Source organism: Ahaetulla prasina, chromosome 1, assembly GCF_028640845.1.
Source record: "Ahaetulla prasina isolate Xishuangbanna chromosome 1, ASM2864084v1, whole genome shotgun sequence".
Lineage (NCBI taxonomy): Eukaryota > Metazoa > Chordata > Lepidosauria > Squamata > Colubridae > Ahaetulla > Ahaetulla prasina.
The window spans coordinates 172,041,733-172,056,626 of NC_080539.1; the positions used below are offsets into that span (position 1 = coordinate 172,041,733).

Consider the following 14,894-nt stretch of genomic DNA (forward strand, 5'->3'; position numbering starts at 1 on the left):
TCAATCTTGTAAGTACGAACTCAGAACTTCAGTGTTGCCTCTATGATAAGTAATTTTTATACTTAAATTAAGCAATCAATCCTATAAAAATAAAATGGTGTTGCATTACATCTGATATCAGGTTATTTGCTTGCCCCAATGTTTCACAATGAAGAATTGATCATCCGATTTTGGTTTGGGAATAAAGTTAGTCAGATTTGCTGCATATTTATGCATGTATGACCTCCTGAAAAATTATGGAATTGCTGGGACTGCAATTTATTTATCTACTCTGTGGGTACATAGGTAAGGGAACTTCAGAAAATGTTGATACATCAGGGACCAGGACATGGGTCAGGTCACTTTTTATTTATGCACTCTTGTATTTATCAGCAAGAGAATGATGCTGACTACTGTGTTTCTCTGAAAATAAGACTCTGTCTTATATTTTTTTGAACCCTGAAATAAGCACTTGGCCTTATTGCCATGCACTCAAAAGCCCGATTGGACTTATTATTGGGGGATGTCTTATTTTGGGAGAAACAGGGTAGTTTTAAATCACTCATCCATGTTTACTATGCTTATAAAGTGGCAAAAGTGAAGCTGAAGAAGGTCTAATTCATCCAACTGCTATGTAGGATGCAGAACTGAAAAATCTGATGATGCAGAAATCTGAGTGAGATTGAAATCTGCTTGCATATATGTTTTATGATACTAATTTGGGCAATACTGTTGGCTATTAAAGTTTTTCTTTCAATGAATAAAATTGTGAACAATTGCTTAAATTAGAAATAGATGAAGGTGTCCTTTAATATTTTTGGGTAAAATGCCATGTATTTTAAAGAGAGAAAAGGAGGAAGGAGAGGGTTTAATTATGAATCATGAAAATTAGAATCAGACTTCTCATTATCAGGTATTGTATTCAGTTCCTATTTTAATTATTGGTCTATATTTATTTGCATATTTATTTAATAATAGTAAAGCCAGCTGGGTGACCTTGGACTCTCTTTTAGCCCAACTCACCTCACAGGGTTATTGTGGGGAAAATAGGAAGAGGAAGGTTTGTTGGATATATTCATCATTTTGAGTTAAAATAAAAGTGGGATACAAATTCATATCATATATGATAGCATATCACCATCAGTCAGTGGCAAAAGGCAGTTTTAATTGAATACATTTACCTTGAGATGATATCCTTAGCACCATCAAACCCCAACATCTGGTCCGTGGGATAGGTGGACAAAAATATCAAATTCCATCTAAACATCTGGCTGACTGTGCAACAAATCATCATAATAAAAAGAAAGCCAAGGTAGTACCAATAGTAATAGATACCTTGGGTGCAGTCCCAAAACCACTGGAGCCCTTCTCAAAAACCATTGGCATTGACAAAAATCACCATCAGTCAATCGCAAAAGGCAGCTTTACTCAGAATAGCTTACTTCCTCCGACAATATCTTTAACATCATCAAACTTCCACATCTGCATATCCCAAGTCATTGACAGAAAATCTTGGACAGCACTTAGAAAATCTGTGCATTTATACACTTCCATCTGTCAATTTCAAAAGGCCACACTGCTTGGATTTACACATATAATATGTCATTACATTATAACAGCACAGAACTTAACTCTTTGCGTGAAAACCTATACCAGCTAAAGAACTGGTAGCTGTGATTTCATATGTTATGTATATTATATGTTTTATTGATGGTTGAGGGCCCCTTCTTCTTCTTCTTGTGCCATATCTGTCACTGGACGTTTGCGATCATGTTGGCAATCCTATTTTTGTCAACAACCACATGAAAAAGTGCTGCTGAGTTTTATCCAAACCAGTGCCTTAGGTTTTGAAGCCATGATGTTCTTCTTAGGGCCCCTTATACAAGAATAATTTAGAATACTCAAATACCCTCCTGTAACCATTAAAAATAATAGACATGGAATAAACATGATAATATTAAAATAATATCAGCAAATACCAAAAAAAATGCCCTCTTTAAAGGGCACTGTCGGTATATAATATAATTAGTTCTTTGAAGGCCTGCCTTAACTAACTTAAACATTTTGTGTGAATGCTAAGCTTCTAACAATTCCCTAGCATTTTTGGATTAAGCTTGGTCTAAGATGCTCACAAGAGTACAAGAATTCCACAATTCAACCATGAGCTATATATAGGTATATTCTCTTCTGTTGATCCTATTTGTTTAAATGTAGTACTTTTCTTAGTTGTTATTAAATATTTATTTTCTTCCCACTCTGTACAATTACTCATTTTATTTGCTTATGAAAACAACTGGTATCTTAATCAGGAAGGAGGAATGACCTGGTAAATAAAGCATGGCATTTTTATTTAAGCACTTTAATTTGAGGAAGCTGAAAAAGTGGGGTTAAAGCAATCATCTTTAATTAGAGATTAAATAATACTGCTTTGAAACAAAAAAGGTTTGCAATCTATTTTCAAGATTGTCAGTTCCTTGAAAGTGTAAGGGATTTATTATGATGTCTTTAAAATAATAATTTGCAGAGTTCAAGGATATGAAAATGCTATGATGGAAGTTGATATGGGCAAATACCAATTAAATACTGAAATAGTTTTCTGTTATTCATTATGTGTATGTATTTTCTAATTATGCCTTTTGTTTAATAGCTCAAAGTATTTTTATTTTTATTATTATTATTTTTCATATTTATATACCGCCCTATCTCCCTAAGGACTCAGGGCGGTTCACAGGCAATTAAAATACATATAAATACAGATTAAAAACGACGATTAAAAAACTTATTCTATTGCCAAATTATTAAAAACAATATAAATAGTAAAAAACCCTTAAAACCAATAACTTTAAAATCTAATCCAGTCCCGCGCAGATGAATAAGTGTGTTTTAAGCTCGCGACGAAAGGTTCGGAGGTCCAGAAATAGTTTTTATTTAAACATATTTTTGAAACAAGATAGTAACTAGTACTGAGAAGAATTTTGTTAATACCCTTTTCAGAATAGGTCCCAAGAGTGAATTATGTAACTTATTTCCATTTTATACATTTAAAATATTTTTGTTTGTTTTTTCTGATAATTTTATCATGTAATTTATTAAGTCAGGACTACGTTCATATTATTTCCTCATTTGGGCCAAATAATTGCAGACTCTTAAAATAAAGATTTTGAGAACTAGATCCAAATCAGTAAATACATTCAAAATGTTAAATGTTTTGTAAGCAAATATACAGCTGCAAATATAATATAAAACCGTATAATAAAAATTATATAGATGAATATATAATGTATTTTCTGCGTTTGTTGTGAGGTAATATTAATCAGTTCTCCTTCATATGAGCTAAAATTCATATGGAAAATTATTTTGAATGACAAGATTTCCCATTTATCTAATAAAATGATTATGCTTATATGATGTTACAAACAACAGATCCAGGATGCAAATAAATTTTTACATGGAAGAAAATTGTACTTCATATAAAATGGCATAAACGCTGATGAACAGAAAATATTTATTTTCATTTTCTTTGACAGTTTTACTCCATAATATTTTCCCTAACCTGATAGCTCTTTCTGGCATGAGAAGCCCATTTCCAAAATATGGGCAGAATGGAAATCTCACTGCCAGTTGTTTCCTAATTATGAAAAATATTCATCATGAAATGTCATATAAAATTTATATTCCCACAAAACTTTTTCTGACTAATGACAAGTGCTTATGCTGTGCAGTCAGAAATGTTTGAAACATATGGTGTGAATGCTTGCAAATAAATATAAATATAAAATCCGCAGCACTTTCATTATAAAGTAATTTTCAAGTGGTATTTGAAATTTGGGATTGTTATGTTTAATAGAAATTAAAATTGGGGAGCTTGCTCTTATATGCTCTCCTTTATGAATTATTGATATTTTCAGAATATTTACTCATTTTTGTTTGTTTGTGAACACTTAGAGCAGTATAAACAGACAGGGAGAGGGAGGGAGAGGGAGAGGGAGAGGGAGGGAGGGAGAAAGGGAGGGAGGGAGAATGGTTAAGCCAAACATTCCCTCTCAGCCCTAGGAAGCAGGCAAGAGTACACCACTTCCAGAAAACCTTGTCAAAAAAACTGTAGGAACTTGTTCAGGCAGTTGCATGAGTCAAGACTGAGTTGAGGGTATATATATGCTGTATAAAATCCCAGGTTTACCCAGTAATATTCTTCCCACTGATACTTTTAATACTGAATAACAATCTGAAGCAACAGTTGCTTAGAGGTGGAGACCCTTTGAGAGTTGTATGCAATGAAATTTCATTTTAATGTATGCCAATTAGTGTATATTCAAAGTGACAAAGTTATTCCAAGTTCATAACTATCCAGTAGGTATATATTGAGTCCAAATGTAATATTCAACACTGAATCTATCACATCTGATTAGTTTTTACATTTTAATGATAATAGGGAGAATAATGTACCACCCAATTTCCAAAACCAGAGACTGTATTATTTTTCTGACTTTTTCTCAGTTTCAGAAATGATTTGGTATAGTGGTTTAGGTGCTTGGTAAGAAAGTGGGAAACCATGAGTCTCTTATTCCTCCTTCAGACATGGAAGCTGGCTGGGAAATAAATCATTATGCTCTTTATATTTGGAATTTAAGAGTCTACAGTTAATCAGGGATCAAGTTTTAACTGGAGATGGAAGTTAGAATTGCTATATTTACTCTCTAGTCAAGTGGTAATATGTCACTATATTTGGATACGAGAGACAAGAAAATTGTGTACCTCCATACTTTATTCCCTGAAGATGACAATCCTGTTTTCTGAATGTGATAAAATATATTCTGTTAAAAAGTTATTTATTTAGTAAACTGTTGCTATCCTTAAATTTCTATTCTTATAAAAATGTTTTAAAAAATCAAACATTGTTTGCAAGGGGAAAATATGAAATATGTCTTTTTAATGTTAAACATAGAGTATGGATTCTAATCGTTTTCTCACAGTAGTGTGTTTTTTTTAAAGTGATTTTTGTAAGCATAAGTATTCTCTCCTAGAAATGCTTTGAATCCACTTATCTGGGCTTCGTCTTGGTCTAAATGGTTGATACTGAATGTTGTAACTCAACATACAAGACTGACAGGACTTCTACAATCCATTCATCTTACTGGGAGGTAAAAGGAAAAAAGGTGATAAAAATGAAATAAATTCTATTGCACCATTTTCTGGCTATGTAGCATTAAGACAGGTGACCAGGAAAATCAGCCCTTTCTCCTCCTTTGTGGGGAAACAGACCAATCTCACTGGAGAGAAATAGACTCAAACTTTTTTTAAAAAATAAAATAAAAGAGAATGTGATTTTTCCTCTTTTTAGCTGGAGGTAGTCAGATATATACACTAGCAAAGAAGAAACAGGGAGGAAATGTTTATTTACTAGAGCCTTTCCTACTGTACTATGTATCAATTTCTCCTGAGATGAAATCTTCTAAAATTTCATATAACCTTTAAAAAAAACCAAAAGTATTTTTGACATCAGATATAGAACCATTTCATTTGGAAGTAGATGGTTAAAGGCAAAGCTGGGAATGTAACATGTTTTTCTTTTCTTTTCTAAAAGATAAAAGCCATTTGATGATAATGGGAAGGAGGTACAGAACAGTAAACTGATAATTTATCAGTAGCTCAGGCGATGCTCTTGAAGTGTTTTTCTGCTATTTCCCTTATGCTTTACATTCAAAATAAATGTTTAGACAATTTATACACATTTTAAAAACAATGTCAAACAGTTCTGTGAAAATCATATCATATTTATCTTACAATATCTTCCTTTTTTATATTTGCATTGTTTCACTGGCTTCCCTAGTGCTCAGAAATCCTTCGGTTAATGTCCAAGCGGCTATACAAGTTGAGCTGCTGCAGTTCTATGTTACTAAACAGTGGATTCAAGAGGGCACTTTTGCTAACATGATTTATACAGACTTATTCTGATTTTTACAAAAAAAAGGAATGGAAGGTGAAAATAATTGGCCTACTTACTGTCTTGTTCCATTGGCATTGCTTCCATTACCAGTGGAAGGAAGTCTCCCAATTTCAGATGGGAAATCTTGATTCAGACCTGGTGACATTTTTTTAAAAAATAGATTGACCCGTTGCAGTATTTCCCTGCAAAATTTTGCATTGTGGATTTGGGGAACAAAGCAGTGGTGGGTTTCAATTTTTTTTACTACCAGTTCTGTGGGTGTGTCTTGATGGGCATGGCATGGCTTGGTGGGTGTGTCTTGGTGGGCATGGCAGGGGAAGGTTACTGCAAAATCCCCATTTCCTCCCGATCAACTGGGACTCAGGAGGCAGAGAATAGATGGGGGTGGGCCAGTCAGAATTTTTACAACCGGTTCTCCAAACTACTCAAAATTTCCACTACCAGTTCTCCAGAACTGGTCAGAACCTGCTGAAACCCACCTCTGGAACAAAGTTTGGCAATTCATTGTGAGACATTTTCTAAAACCGTTGAGTTATTTCTTATTGTTAGTGGTTTTAGAGTTTAATATTTTAAGTGTCTTTCTCTTTTAGCTTCATTAGTACAAATACTTCTGGTTGTTTGTTTTTTTCCCATCCTATATTGCTCAATGTAGTTTTAACCCAAATTATTACTCGTGTTTGGGCTTGGTTTCTGCTTGTAAGAGTCCAACTTCCTGTCAGTTATATCCGAGAGCTTGGATTATAGTCTTAGATAAAGAGTTTGGCATTGTATGTTCTTGTTGGAAGGCATGCCTAGGCTTTGCTAAAGCTGTTGAATGATTCTGTCTGTGTATAATTTGCATATCTGTCACTTTTGAGTTACAATTTGGACTTTCTTTATATGTTACCCCGTTTGTATCTATCTTTGCTTAATTGAATTGTTCCAAATGTTAATTTAATATTTGATGAATAAATTGGAACTGTTAGAATTGAGCATTCAGTTATGTTTTCTTTGCCACAAAAATAAATATTTTTCAAGTTTTCTTAAACTGTATTTGAAGCTGCATACCTTAGCATATCTTTTACATCAGGACACTAATGAAAATCTGTAGGAGAGAATTTGCTGGTTTTCACTATCATCCCTGGCCAGGAAATAAAGAGGCACTCATATTTGCACATCCCCTAAAGAATATGTTGGTTCAACTGCCAAGATTCCCTGGTTGTATAGATTGTGAAAGAAAAAAACAACTTCAGGAAGTTGCTTCTCTCTTTCTACCTGAAAGGATCCTTGCATTTATATATGTGTGTGGGGGACGTGACGTGACATGAACCTGAATTTTGATGGATGCATCCATATTGTTTTCTTAGCAGCAGTACCACAATGATTTACTTTTTCTTCCAGGTTCATGCTTGGCTAGCCATTTTTCTACTTCATCCTTTTTTTCCTTTTGAACCATATTTATTGGGTTGCAAGACTGAAGTTAGGGATTGTGTTATTACTGAACCTTTTTCGTGGTTTTGCAAAGTGTAGTCTTTTACATGGTTTAAGGTTTTAATAAAGACACCTGGTTAGTCTCAACACTGTAAATTTATTCAAACAGGTTTCAAACATTCATGAGGAAACAAACCAGGCAAATTGTATGTCAAGAAGCAGCAAGAGTGATAAAGTTCAAAGATAAAAAGTTAAATCTCAAAGAAAAGTCAAGGCAGCTAGAAGTTCTAGAAGAGAAATCTACAGAGACCTCCATTGATTGGCATTGCTCCAACATAATTATGAAGCTTAAATTTCTTCTTAAATACCAATGGCCTCTGACTCATCTGAACTCACTGGGCCAAATTAGGCCTGGCTTTCTTCAACAGGTCATTCTTGTCAAGCCAAGCCCTCCTATACCTTTCTGTTTGGCACTGTTTCTCTTTAGATATCAGTGTTTTTGACTGCAGGTTGGAAAAGCTCTGTTTGGATCACAGTCTGCTAGAACCAAGGCTGGAACAGTGGAAACAGTTGTTGGCTTGGCATCATGGTTGATCCCTGGCAGATGCCCTGTTTCTAGGAGGCATCTTCTGAATCTCTTCCTTCTCTAAGGAGAGTTCTTGAGTCCGACAATGATAATGTGAGATGTTGTAGGACGTTTGTAGAAAGTCAGCACCCACGCACCCTCCTAGAGAATGAAATATTTTGGGGAATATCAAAAAGGCAGGATAGAATATTTTCCCTAAAGGAGAAATGAAAAAAAAATAAATCTTAAGGGAGGCAGAAACTAGCACCAGCCTCCCTGTCCCAAGCAGAAACTGAGGAGGCCAGTTTATAGAAATGCAGATTTGGTAATCCATTCAGAAAGAATGGGCCAGACAGAAACTCCAGATAAACAATTATGTTGACAAGATTAACTCAGACAAACACCTAGGATTTGCATTTCCCCTTCTGCCTATAGAGCCAGCCATGACCACATAGAAATCTGACAATATCCATTAGAATATTAAAGGACATATTCTTGCACAGGAACAGGAAGCTCAAATACAAAGCCCAAAGAAGATATAAAACCCATTCACTCTCAAATCCATTTTGTCAGCTGTCCCAGAATCACATGCTGTTGGTGGTTCTGTTCATCAATAAACCAACTTTCTTTCCAATCAGCCTCCATTTTATTCCTGGCTTGGAACTGGAACTGGATTTTTCTTCCAACACATATACTGGGTAATAATGCTATTGACAAACGAAATCTATCAGATACCCCCATTGTATTGGTTCTGGAAAAATCTTTTGCTACATTATCTGACACTGTTACCATGATTCCTTAAACTCTGTGTGATCTTTAGTGTCTACCTTTTAAAAAGATGTTGATAGGTCCAGCAAATTTATACTTCTGATTTCTGTTGAGGTCCTTGACATGCAACTATTTTAAATAATGGGATTATTAGTATAATGGGATTTATTGGATAGGTAAATTAAATGCATCTGTTGTAACTTTATATTATGCTATACTATACTTATACTAACTCATAGTATTAATTATTAACAGAGTTGGTTTCCAGTAGTTTTCTCATATAGTTCTCTATTGTCATACATTAAAAGGGTAACATTTCAGTTTGAGATTTTTATGAATATTTAGGGATTACATTATGATTTAAAATGACCAAAAACTCTTGTATGCAATAATGTGGAAGTGAAAGTGAAATCATGATATATGCTGCTGTAATAAATACATTTTTAGTGTTACGAGTATATGCACACGTATGAAGGTTATAGTTCTTAAATGAAATAGAAATAGAAAACAGATATGACTTTATCAGATATACTTTATTATGTTTACGTTTATTATTTGCCATTTGTGAGGCTGCCCTGATGTAAGGTTTTTGTCTGATACGGAATCCTTGATCATTTTTCCCCCTGCAAGTTTTGATGTAGTTAGAATATAAGTTGTACCATGTTTTGCGGGAAAAAATGGTTGGAGCAATTTTAATAAGATGAATTTAGTACATCACTTTCATTTAATGCTGGGTTGGAAGAGAAGCAATATATTACTTTGTACATCATTTTGGAATTCCTAAAGGACTTGTATCAAGGGAGAAAGTGAACAGGGTGAAAATGTTATTTTTCCTATAGTTCTAAAAGAATGTGCTGTAAGGTTAGCTATTTGGAAATATAATTTTGGTTTATTTTCGTTTTTTTTTTTCACAGCTAATTCAAGTCTTCTTGGAGGAGGTGGTGGTAAGTTGTTTTTTTTTGCCTCTTATGTATTGAAAAAAATAATCTATATTTAAGATTAAATGTTTGAACCACAGTTGGACAATTTCTGCCTAATATGTAAATTCTAAACATCTGCAGTTTTTAATAATGTAAATAATTGTATTTATTTTGTTGGGCTACCAAATCTGGCATAGCTATTTAATAAAGGGTTAGATTTTAAGTTTTCATGATCTCATTAAATTCCACCATGATTGTAAAGTGATTACAACTATCAGGTTTTGTAGTCTGAAAGAAGAGCTGGGTTTGGGGAGAAGGTGAGGAGATAGAATTTAAGAGTGTTGAGATGACAGGCTGCTGCTAAATTAGATGTACAGTGAATAAAAATATATTTAATTTTCAGTTTTCTGAATACTGATCTATTGAGACACTACATACTTGTAGAGTAATTTACTAAATTTAATACCACTCCAATTGTTCAGAAAAATAGTAAATATTCCCTTCCTTTCCCCTTCCTTTTTCTTTTTTTAAAGAAACCAATCATTGTGTTTTTCATTTTGAAAATACAATTCATAGCTTTCAAAACTGTTGAAGCAGTTTAGCAAAAAGAATAACACGAAGATGATTTTTGGCATCTCTGTTGCTCATTTTACTCCGACAAAAAAATAAAATGAGAAGCGAGGAGGAGGAGGCCTTCCTGTTGGATATCTTTCAAATGCTGTTGTCAGATATCTAAGCATATTTTCTGGCTATTGTTGAGAGAGATCTGGAGATCTCAGTTTATTTCTCTGAATGGAAATGAAACACAATTTAAACTGCTTGAAGTGTTGAGAGTCAGAATCAATCTGTGCACTGTCTTAATCTGACTGGCAGTATTTTGCAATTCTTATTTTTGGAGCAAACATGTATTTGATTTTATTCCTGCACAGATTTGTAAAGTCATGGAATAGTTATTTTAAATATTGCATCATTTTATTTGATGAAGTTACTATCATTGTTATTAATTGGAAGAAAAATATTATATAGCTTGTTTGCATGATATACTGCCCTGAAATCACCTTTAGAGAAGGAAAAGGGAATAAATGATCCTGGGATGATTGTGGGGGTAAGCCATTTCCATATGATTGTGCATTGTATAGCAAATTCTTCCAATTTTTACAAGAAATCTCCCATCTAGTTTTGTTATCGAAACCTTTTGTATATTTCAGTTTGAAATGTACAAAAACAACCAGTCAACAGACTGATTGGAAGGAAGGGATACACATGAAAACTTAATGTCTTTAAAATCTGAATACGCAGGATTTTTTAAAATCAAACACCTAGAATATGGTGAACAATTTGATGCTCAGAAATAAACCAGGGTGTCCGCTTTGGAAGCCGTATTAGTAACGGAAGCTTCCACGCTGCCACCTTCTTGTGTGTGGGAAAGTAGGAGGGGGCTTTAGTAGAGGGAATGTAGTTAGACAAAATAGCATTCTTCTTTTCGATCAAAGTTATGACAGTCCTGCATCTGGAGAAGGAGTGGTTGGAGTGATATCTCGAGATGGGATGGATGGTGACTGGACAGTGTGATGGACTAATGGGTGCAGGGGATGGATTTGGGGATTTTGATTTACTGAGGGAAAACCTGGAACTCTCAGATTCGGGTTTTCCCAGATGTGCCAGTATACCTACTCTAATAAATGGGACTTTGAGAAAATGCTTGCCTCGGAGGTTTTAATTGGAGTTGGGGTTTTCTGGAATGCTGACACTGGGTAACAAAAAGTGAAAGTAACAGGGTGGCTGTTAATACTCACTTGGCTCAAATGCTACTTTTTTCCCATCAGAATTTATTCCATTAGTCCCGACAGATTAATTTTGGCAACAAGGAATTCTGAAGAAATGTATCCATTATGACTTGCATTTGAGCAACTGCTCCATTTGGAATCTACTCAGGCCAGAAAAATTAAGGGTCCTAGATCTAGAATTTCAGAATAAGGTCAGCTATATTCCAGCCATTGCTAGCTCATATAACTAGATCCAGATGGGAACCAGGCAAATATTTAATTACCTTAGCATCCCCTGTAGAACAGTGAGCCTTTTCAGAGCCAGGTTTGATGTGTGGGATCTCCCACAGCTCTTAACGGGACATTTACAGAGTCTCAGGCGTGCCTGCATAGAAATTTTGAAGGGGGGGGGGAATAGCAAGCTGATGAATCTCTGAGGAGTGGAGACTGTGATTGCATGGTGTGGTTAGATCAACAGAACTTTTCTGGATAGGGAAAAGCCTAGGGATTGTCCACGTGTTCTCTAGAAGACTTATTCTCATGAGGAAACCTGCAGGAGCTAGAGAAACTCTCAGCCCCAGGTGGGGCCTGCTTTAAAGTCACTGGCATCAGCCAAACCCCACTTTTGGAATATAAATATTTTTTCAGCTACAGAAATCTTCCAAACTGCAGAACAACTATATCACCTAGTGAGTCTTCCTACGATTTGGGACAAGATTAAAGTGAAATATAATTATAAGGATTTAAAACAAATTGAAAGTGATAAACTTGTGTAGAGTTTAAATTATGAAAATTTATCATAGATTAAGGATTAATTAAATTTGGCATATTGTTTACTTTAAAGTATTTGGGAAATAATTAAATAAATTAAACATCTAGCCACATAGCATCAACATAAGAAATGAAAAATTAAGAAATGTACTAAGAAATACATTTTGGGCACTGTCAGGAAACCAGGTTCTACAACAATATCTTAGTAGTAAACTAAGGATTAATTAATTAATTTATTTTTATTTATTTATAATTTAATTTCTATACCACCCTTCTCCCGAAGGACTCAGGGCAGTTTACAGCCATATTAAAAACACAGAATACAAACAACAAATTTAAAACAGAATTAAAACGAAATATTTAGTAGGCCAAATCAACTAAAACGGTCATAGACCGACATAAAACCCATTTAAAATTACAATTTAAAATTTCACTTAGGCAGTCCCGCAAGATGGAATAATAAGGTCTTAAATTCACGTTTGAAGGTCCAGGAGGTCGGGGAGTTGGCGCAACCCCGAAGGCAGCTCGTTCCAAAGGGCCGGTGCGGCCACAGAGAAGGCTCTCCCCCCTGGGGGCCGCCAACAAACATTGTTTGGTCGATGGCACCCTGAGGAGGCCCACTCTGTGGGAGCGCACGGTCGCTGGGAGGCTATCGGTGGCAGAAGGCGGTCTCGTAAATAGCCCGGTCCTAAGCCATGGAGCGCTTTAAAGGTGATGACCAGCACCTTGAATTGCACCCGGAAGGCTACCAGCAGCCAGTGCAGGCCGCGCAGGATAAGTGTTATATGGGAGCAACAAGGTGCTCCCTCTATCACCCGCGCAGCCGCATTCTGGACTAGCTGGAGCCTCCTGGTGCTCTTCAAGGGGAGCCCCATGTAGAGAACATTGCAATAGTCCAGACGGGAAGTGATGAGGGCGTGAGGCACCGTGCGTAAGTAGTCCTGGTCTAGGAAGGGGCGCAACTGGCGAATCAGGCGAACCTGATAAAATGCTCCCCTGGCGACAGCCGTCAGATGTTCCTCTAAGGACAGCCGATCGTCCAGGAGAAAGCCCAAGTTGTGCACCCTCCCCCTGGGGGCCAATAATTCACCCCCAACAATCAGTGATGGCATAAGCTGACTGTACCAGGACGCCGGCACTCACAGCCACTCTGTCTTGGAGAGGTTGAGCTGGAGCCTGTTCCTCCCCATCCAGACCCGCACGGCTTCAAGACACCGGGCCATCACCTCGATGGCTTCGTTGGGGTGGCTCGGGGTGGAGATGTACAGCTGAGTATCATCAGCGTACAGATGGTACTCCACCCCGAAACCACGGATAACCTCACCCAGCGGCTTCATATAGATGTTGAACAGGAGAGGCGAGAGAACCAACCCCTGTGCCACAAGTGAGGCACCTCGAGGTCGATCTCTGCCCCCCTGCCAACACCATCTGCGAACGGTCTGAGAGATAGGAGGAGAACCACCGATAAACGGTGCCTCCCCACCCCCAATCCCTCCAACCGCCGCATCAAGATACCATGGTCGATGGTATCAAAAGCCGCTGAGAGATCTAAAAGGACCAGGACAGAGGAACATCCCCTGTCCCGAGCCCTCCAGAGATCATCCACCAATGCGACCAAAGCCGTCTCCATGCCGTCTCCAGGTCTGAAGCCGGACTGGAATGGGTCTAGATAGACAATTACCTCCAGATATTGGGGAAGCTGGTATGCCACCACACTCTCAACAACCTTCGCCAAAAAGCGAAGGTTGGAGACTGGACGATAGTTCGCCAATACAGCTGGGTCCAGGGAGGGCTTCTTGAGGAGGGGCCTCACCACCGCCTCTTTCAAGGTGGTAGGGAAAATGCCCCCCAACAAAGAAGCATTGGTAACTCCCAGGAGCCAGCCTCGTGTAACCTCCCGTGTGTCCAGTACCAACCAGGAGGGACACGGGTCCAATAAACATGTGGTGGGATTCAGCCTACCCAACAACCTGTCCATGTCCTCGAGAGTCACAGGATCAAACTCAGCCCAGGTAATATCCACAAGACCCGTCCCCCTCATCCCGTCTGAATCTACCCAATCAGCGTCCAGTCCATCCCGGATCCGAGCGATTTCATCGGATAGATACTGTACAAAATCCTCAGCACGCCCCTGCAAGGGGTCCTCCCGAGCCCCCTGCGTGAGAAGGGAGCGGGTCACCCTAAACAGGGTGGCTGGGCAATTATCTGCCGATGCAATAAGAGCGGAAAAATAGTTATGTTTTGCCGTTCTTATCACCACTAGGTAGGTCTGAATATAAGACCTTACTAGTGTTCGGTCGGATTCGGAGTGGCTGGACCTCCAAACACTCTCTAGGCATCTTTTCCGGCGCTTCATCTCTCTCAGCTCCTCGTAATACCAAGGAGCTGGTCGAGTTCAGCACCGGGTCAGAAGCCGCAAAGGCACGACACGGTCCAAAGCCCTGGCCGCCGCTTCTTCCCAGGCGGCTACCAGTTCTTCGGCCGAGCCGTGGGCTAATTCCCCGGAAAACGGCCCAAGCTCCCTCAGAAACCTCTCTGGGTCCATCAGGCGCCTGGGATGGAACCATCGAATCGGCTCCGTCTCCCTGCGGTGTGGTGCAGCGGTTCGAAAGTCTAGTTGAAGGAGTAAATGATCTGACCATGACAGGGGTTTAATAATTAGATCCCCTAACTCCAGATCATTAAGCCACTGTCCCGAGACAAAAATCAAGTCCACAGTGTTACCCCCGATGTGGGTGGGACCATTAACTATCTGGGTCAGGTCCAAG

General features: G+C 37.7%; 1 protein-coding gene across 1 annotated transcript in view; it reads left to right on the forward strand.

The window, feature by feature from the left end:
• The window catches only part of MACROD2 (mono-ADP ribosylhydrolase 2), a 1,239,845-nt gene that overhangs the window by 130,553 nt on the left and 1,094,398 nt on the right, over positions 1-14,894 (forward strand). Inside the window, exon 3 of the mRNA XM_058180509.1 lies at positions 9,584-9,613. Coding sequence (XP_058036492.1) covers positions 9,584-9,613 — 30 coding nt within the window. The remainder of the gene's footprint in view (positions 1-9,583; positions 9,614-14,894) is intronic.